At 41.9% G+C, this 7546-nt stretch overlaps 3 protein-coding genes across 3 annotated transcripts; 2 read left to right on the top strand and 1 right to left on the bottom strand.

Annotated features, from left to right (window-relative positions):
- Nucleotides 1–494: 494 nt before the first annotated feature.
- GGTG_10376 (hypothetical protein) lies at nt 495–875 on the top strand (the record flags this gene model as incomplete). The annotated part of the gene is made up of 2 exons (XM_009228249.1): nt 495–536; nt 765–875. 2 exons carry the CDS (start codon nt 495–497, stop codon nt 873–875), a joined length of 153 nt encoding a protein of 50 aa, XP_009226513.1.
- Nucleotides 876–2136: 1261 nt separating this feature from the next.
- GGTG_10375 (hypothetical protein) lies at nt 2137–2790 on the bottom strand (the record flags this gene model as incomplete). The annotated part of the gene is made up of 2 exons (XM_009228248.1): nt 2137–2286; nt 2509–2790. Coding segments are annotated over 2 exons (432 nt in total), but the record flags the coding sequence as incomplete, so codon positions are not given.
- A 414-nt stretch (nt 2791–3204) lies between these two features.
- On the top strand, nt 3205–5988 carry GGTG_10374 (hypothetical protein; the record flags this gene model as incomplete). Its single annotated transcript, XM_009228247.1, has 8 exons — nt 3205–3220; nt 3537–3601; nt 4006–4171; nt 4228–4402; nt 4679–5116; nt 5246–5297; nt 5383–5694; nt 5791–5988. The coding sequence occupies 8 exons, from the start codon at nt 3205–3207 to the stop codon at nt 5986–5988; spliced, it is 1422 nt and encodes a 473-aa protein (XP_009226511.1).
- Nucleotides 5989–7546: the final 1558 nt, after the last annotated feature.

The following is a 7546-nucleotide window of genomic DNA, read 5'->3' as shown; positions in this document are numbered from 1 at the left end:
ACGGGGCACGGACTTCTAATTCACACACGTGATATATCATGTGACACCAGGAGCCCCACATTTCCGTGCGATGGGCAGACCGATGCCTGACAAGGGATAAGGTCTTGGAAGTTGGGCGACACAGCGGACGCGAGCTGGAGCCAATCGCTCTGGGCGGTTTAACGCGGCTTGCGACTGAGGCTTAATGGCCTAAGGGCAACAAAAAGTCAGCCAGAGCGGCAATGTCCGCCGCACGAGGCAGCCGGCCGAGCTGAGTCCTCCCCGTCTCAGCTTCCTTTCGCACCGGCCTGGAGGAACGCATCTTTTTCAGCGAAGCCCGACGTGCACCAAAACCCTGCTAACACCGCCACCTACCGGACGGAGCGCAGCAAAGGGAGGTAAACAGGTGGAAGCAGGGTTTTGGTGCGCGGAGGGCGTAGCTGTTCTTTACCCGGGTGATTTAACAGAAATGCTAACAAAGGTTTTTCCTATTTGGGACACAATTCGCACTTTAAATGGCTTTCGACCAATCCCCGCACGAAGATCCAACCATCCCGGTTCGAAATTGGTTAACTTTAATGCTAGACAATGCGGCGGGGGAAAGGGTTGTAGTGGCAGCCTTTCGCAGGAAAGAAGCCTTTCGCAAAAGAGAAGCCCTTCGCAAAAGAGAAGCCCTCCGCAGGAGAAAGGGGGGTCCAAAGGGTTTCCCCCGGAAATTACGCCCTAAACGTTAAAAATCTGAATGAAAAAAACGTAATTGGATTTGTTTGCTTAATTGCTTAAAGCGATTAAAGCGATTAATGCAAATTGGTAGCGGCAACGTTGTTGCAATTAATTTAATTAATTTTATCGTTAATTATCGCGAGATTTGGCTTGGTGTTTTGGCCTTTAATTAGTGTTTTGGGCGGGGCTTATATCCTAAAGCAATTAAATTTATTGCCGGATTTACTTTTTACCGCCCGTTTACCGTTTATTGCTGCTTAAAATAATGGGGCTAAAAGCACGTGCTTTCGTTCCGTGCCTTACTAAACGCTTACGATTAATGCCGCGCTTTTTTTTACCCCGCCAAAAAAAGTTGATTTTTATTTTGCAACTTTTTAACCGTTTGCATGCTTTTTCTTTCAAATTTCGACAGCGCCATTAAATTGTATTAAACCAAATCGATTAATAAAGTATTTAGGCTTTTCCGCGTTAATTAATGCTTTTTTTGACCGGATTGCTAATATATGCGGGGTGCAATTGCAGGTCGAAACCATGGCCGATCCTTTTAACCCTTCGGACGTTTCCGACCTTCCCGACCTTCCTTTTCCAACCGAAACCAAATAATGCCGCAATTGCGCACAGGTTAAGCTTATTAAGGAATTCCAGCCTTTTTAAAGTACCAAGCTTATTGTTAATTGCTTTGCGTATCGTTTTTAACAAAGGTCGTTGCGTAAAGCTGGCAATACTTTCCGTATTGCAATTGCCCGCGTCTTTTCGGCTTCCAAAAAAAATTGCCCAAAGGACCCAGCCTCGCTAAATCGAAATCGTCGGTTTTTTTTTCGGCAAAAAATTAATAAAAGTAACCGACCGTTTATTCCGGCGGGACGTTTACCGGCACCTGCCTTCCGGCCGGCATTTACGTCCCGGCCGGCACTTTTCCTGCTAAAGCCTTCGACCGTTCCCTTCTCCCGTAGCATGGATTTTAATGCTTTTACGTTTATACAACGGGCACAAAATCGTTGTGCTATTACCCAGCGCGAGCACCGAATCCATCGTCGTGCCGGTAAAGAAATTTTACTTACGCAATTATTAAAGCACTTTATAATAGGCTTAAACCTTTCCATTCTTTTCCCATTTAACCGTAAAAAGGTTTAACGTATGCTTGAAAAACGCCAACGTCGATAGGAACAAAAGCAAAAACAATTCGGTAATTTTTATAACGCTTTTTAACCTAAACCTCGCCGCTTTTAACTTATACCTCCTTTGCAAATACCGCTTGCACTTTTTTCTAAATATTCGTTCCGTACCAACGAAAATTCTTTTTACGACCTTTTCTTTTTACAAACGTTACTTTATGGCCTTTTTGCAAGCAATTAAACGGCTTAGCGAAGTGGTCGCCTTGTTACCTCCGAACTTAACGTCGAGGTTGGACAAAAAAACGAGCCCGTACTTTATTTAAAGGATCCCGAGCCTTTTTTTACAAGTAACCTCTAATAATAATGCGTTAACGACCATAAGCTTAAATGGATGCGCAACTTTCGTTAGTCCGTAAACGGCGATTTTATTTAAAAGAAATGCTTTCGCTATTAATGCAAATGGTTTAACCTTAACGTCCGCAATGGCGTTTGCGGTAATTGCCGTTGCAAAAACGCCGGCCAATTTGCTAACCTTTTTTTCCTATTTTTTAACGAAAATTACATGCATTTTAAGGACGTGCCGCAAAAGCTTAAAAACTTCGGCATTTTAACAAAAATCGAAAAGCAAATAATATCCAAGGTTTATATCCATATTAACGCTTTTTTTATGCATGGATAGCAATTAAAGTACCAAAATTATACCATTTATTTCCAGCGCGATATAAGCGCTTTGTACAACAAACTCCCCTTCCTTTTTCGGAACGTCGGCGTCGTTATTTTCCGCCCTATCCCTTTTGCTGGCGGCCTTTTTGCCGATAGCCTTGCAAACGCTAGTTAAGGTCGGGGTCGAAATCGAAGTCGAGGTCGAAAAGGCCGTGCAAATGCCGAACCTTTTGCTTTTATCGACAATAGCCATATGTTCCGTATTTTTAAAAAGGACTTTAAAGTCCGGCGCTACGTTATTTAGGCTTAGCTCGTTTGGCTAATAGCCAATTAACCTGGTTACGAAAACCTGGAAATTAACGAAAAAGTCCTAAGGTCCTTGCTTAAAAACGATAACGTGCGGGATTAGCTTGTACACGTTAACGTTAACGAAATTGACCATAAGGCTTTCCAGGCAACAATTCGCGCAAACGCAAAGGGTAAGCGAAAAAACGCTGTTGCTCCTAACCTTATAGGCAGCCAACGAGATTTCGACCGACTCCGGGCCCAAATACTCCGCGAGGCCGGCAACTTTGCCGCCGTCCCAATGCGTGTCGCGAGCTTTTAGCGCTTTCCAAAACGCCCCGTCGAAAATAACGTTTTTTTTTTGCCCGCCGTTAAATTTACGCTTATTAACGATTTTAACCATCGCGTTGTTTTAATAAGCCTGGCCTTTCTTTTACTAATGCCTTACGGAGCCGGTAAGTATACCCTCCTTCGCTTGCGGGAAGTTAATTTCGCAGCCTGGGTGCGATATGCTTTACATTGGCATAACGGGCGTTTTGCAAACCACCCCCGCTTTCGATACGTCGCCTTCAACGTTATAATAAGGGCCCAAATTAACAAAAAAAGCAACTTTTTCGTTAATCGTACTGGCACCCGTTACAAATTCGACAGCGTAAATTAGCTAAAAAAGGCCCTTAACGGGGATACCGCTAAGGGCCAAGCCTTGCTTAATTTTATCGTTCGCTCCGCTAATGTTTTAAAGGGTAAATTAATATCCTCCCATCCTTTTAGCATGTCCAAAGCAACACTTTTCCCTGTCATTACGTCATTTCCCTTTTATACCACGTCGCGGTTCGGTAAGTCCAAAAGTCTTTAAAGCGTTTTGGCGTGCACCGGTATTTCCTTTACCATTTGCGGGTAAATATTGTAAGCCCGCAACCATTAAAAGTACAAGCAAGCAGGCACAAAGCGGGCGTTGCCCTTTACACTACGCTGCGGTTCGGTAAGTCCAAAAATCTTCGAAGCGTTCTAGCGTATACCGGTGTTTTTTTTACCACCTGCGGGTAAATATTGTAAGCCCGCAACCATTAAAAGCATAGGCAAATAAGCACAAAACGGGCGTTCCCCTTCTTCCTCACTTCCTATCGAAGGATAAAGCTAACAATAACAAGCACCCGCCCTTTTTGGAAAGGGGAAAGCCGGAAGCTAAATGCTTTGTACTATGCTTTCGGCTATCCCTACCTTTTTATAACGTTTTTAGCGGCCAATTTGCACTAGCACTTTTTGGCCAAAGTTATACCTCGCTATTACGATTAAAAACGAGGCAATAATGCCGTTAAGCAAAGGATTGCCCGTAAAAACCTTTAAGCTTACCCCTAAATCGCCGCTTACCACTTCTATCGCCGGTTTAAATTCTTTTTCGAAAAGTACTTAATAAAGCGGTTTAAATTTTCGGGCTATTAATTCCGCTACAAATGGCAAGGCCGTAACAGCCCTTATATCCACGGCTTATTTTGGGTAACCAGCGCTCCCAACGTTACTTTAATAAAGGCAAAGGGAAGCAAAAAGCACTTTACAAAGTTTTGGGGCATGCACGTTACCGCCGAAAATATAAAGCCTGGCCGTACCTTACCGTTTAACGAGAACAATCCTTTAAAGTACGATATCGGCTTTGGACCCAACAACCTGCAACTTACCTTTAAATCCCTTTCCCGCATTACCAACCGAATTTAGCGGCATTAATGCAACGCTACGTACTATATGCGGAAAAAAAAGGTGCCAAAGCGCCGGCCCGTTGCTGTTGTTAAGGGTTAGCTTCCGGGCCTTGTTGCTAAGTATTAGCTTCCGGCCCCCGCTGCTACAAAAAGTTGTCGCTTTTATTACTTTCGTGCCCTTTACTTTACCGCCTACCTTACCAATACGCTTAACCCCAGCTACTTAACATACGACGGTGCCCGCCCCAACAATAAGCGTATAAATCAATATATACGCGGCGTAACCCTGGCGTGGACGGCTAATACGAATGCAAACCTTTGCATTTCGTTTAAAGGTATGCTTAATTATATCGCTAAATACGTTTTTAAAGCGGAAATACAAACGCTCCCTTTTAAAAAGATTATAAAAGGCGTTATTCCCAAAATTTCGCACACTTGGCTTTTAATGTTCTTCGTTGCCAAAATAATAAATAAGCTGGTAGCCGAACGAAATTGGCTTGTTATAAAAGTTTATTATTACCAATTCGGCCTTTCTTTAATCCAATGCAATTACGTTTTCCAATTGGTTAATTGCCGTTTTTTCGTTTTTAACCAAAACGCCGCCATAATTAGCGCTAATTACAATAAGGTTATTGCTATCCGCAAATTATACCAAAAGTATATAAACCGAAAGGATTGGCCAAGCTTTACATACTTTACGTTCTTTACCAAAATGAATTACCAGCGCGCCCCGTAATGTTTTTTTGGCCTTACCGTTAAACCTCGCGTGCTAAATTACTTTTTAAGGTACAAGCGTATCGATTCGGATAATAACCCCGAGCGAAAGGATTATTGCAAGGTTAAGCTAATGCTGTACCATCCCTATTTTACGCTTAACGCTTTTAAAACCGTGCTTAGCGAAACCTTTAACACCTTTTTTAAAGCATACGAATATTGCCGGGCCAATTGCTTTGCTTACAACGAGGATAATTATATTCGCATCGACGAAAATAAAGTTAAAAACGTTAACGATAAATTCAAAAATAACCCCGAAGCCGCCAATAACCCGGCGGATTTTATACGCGCCGATTGGGCTTATTTCGTTGCCGAACTCCTTTTCCAAAGTCCTAAGGTTAAAAATATTAAAATATTCGGCAACCGAAATTTTAACCTGGCAAAGGATTGGTTGCTTTACGTTGGCCGCTATGCAAATCTTTTTCCTTAGCGTTGGTCTTATTGGAAAAAACTCCGGCAAGGTAACCTGGAAATTAATAATGCCGTTTTGCTATCCGCTTTAAACTAGCTAAACCCGCAATAGCGATTATACCATAACTAAATCGTCGACCATTAAGTATTGGCCGTCGATTTTAACCGGTACTTTCCTACCCGCCGTCGTTAACGTAAGCATTAATTGCTCCTTTAAATTAATGGACGTGGAAGCACGGGCAAAACTTTTGTTTTTAATTTTATTTGCTTTAGTTTCCGCGCTTTTAATATTGCTCGTAGCATCGACCGAAATATTATTAAGCGTACAGCACCGACTGGCGTAATAATTAATGCTATTAACGGTATTACGATCCACTTTTTCCTTTGCTTGCCGGTTTAATCCTATGCCAACACCCTTATAAACGATTTTATTGCATAAAGGGCCGCCGAAATCCGCAACGGTATAAAAAACGTTAAGTACATTTTTTTGGACAAAAAGTCGATAATAAGTATCGTTATTTTAAACCTTATCGACCGCCGCATGCGTTAAATCTTTAAAAAGCCAAATTTCCCTTTTAGCGGCCGCAACTTCGTATTAATAAAAAACTTTTTCCAATTGCTTCCCGTTATGCAAAAAGCTTTGTACTTCCTTAAAACCAACCTCCGCACCTTCCCCGAAATGGCAAAACGCAACGCTTACTTCGAATTTAACAAAATTATCGAGCTTATTTAATTTATGCGCCAAATTGGAAACGATACCGACGCTTTTAACTTTCGTACCGCTTTCGAAGGTTTGCGAAATAATACGCTTTCCCGCCGTAATTGGAAGGTTTTATCGACCCGTATTTCCACCCGTTTCCGGCTTGCCGAAATTGCTTGCTTTAACAAGGTTATTCGCATTTATCCAACCAACGTACTAATTAAAAAGTACAATTTTACGCACTTGAAGCATTTCGATAAGCCTGTAATTTAGGTTCGTGCTAACAATACTGGCCAAAGGGTTAAGGCCGTTAAGTTCCGGAACGCCGGCAACTTGCACAATGCTTTACCTTTATGCATTGGGGCTCGAATAATAATTACGGACAACCTTTGGACCAAGGCTAGCCTCGTTAACGGTGCTTCCGGCCACGTTTGGAATATTGCTTGGGCCTTTCGCACTATCGACCTTCGCGTTACGCCTTCCTTTTTCTTTTTGGTGCAAATCGATAAATACGACGGCCTTTTTTGCTTTTTTAAAGACCCCAACATTCCGGCCGACGTTGTGCTTATTTTCCGAATTTTTCGAAACTTTTAAAAAAGAAATACGGTTTGCAACCGGGTACAATTCCTTGTTACGGTATCGTACGCCATCACTATCCACAAATTACAAAGCATAACGCTTAATATCGCTGTCCTCGATATTTTTGCTAAGGACTTCCAATTTGGCTTAACATACGTTGCTATTTCGAAGGTTAAATTTTTCGACGGTATTATGTTCGACGTGCCCTTTTCTTTAAACAATATCCGTATTACTAAGAATGCTATTACGCCCTTCCGTATCCAGGACTACGAGCGCCGCAAACGACGTAGCAAGGTCTTTAAGCCCTTTGCCACCCCTAACGTGCTTTTGTAAAAGGCTTCCAACGAAAAGGTTAAGGAGCTTATTTAACAATTGCACCAATCGTTTCCTTTTAAAGGTTTTAACTTTTAAGCTTAACGTAAAGTAATGTTAAGAGTTTAAATTCCAAAGGAAATAAAGCTATTCGCAATTGCAAAAAAGTAATCCCTTTCCTTTGCTTTTAAAAATAATTTCTAAAAAATAACGGTGCAGGGTAAGTGCAGGGTAAGTTAACTTTTAATTTAAAATTAAACCCAAAAAATAACGGTACAGGGTGGGTGCAAAGTAGGTTAACTTTTAACTTG

This window comes from Gaeumannomyces tritici (assembly GCF_000145635.1).
Source record: "Gaeumannomyces tritici R3-111a-1 unplaced genomic scaffold supercont2.6, whole genome shotgun sequence".
NCBI classification, from domain to species: Eukaryota; Fungi; Ascomycota; class Sordariomycetes; order Magnaporthales; family Magnaporthaceae; genus Gaeumannomyces; species Gaeumannomyces tritici.
Note: the sequence above shows the minus strand (reverse complement) of the source record. Positions and strands in the feature narration are given on the sequence as shown.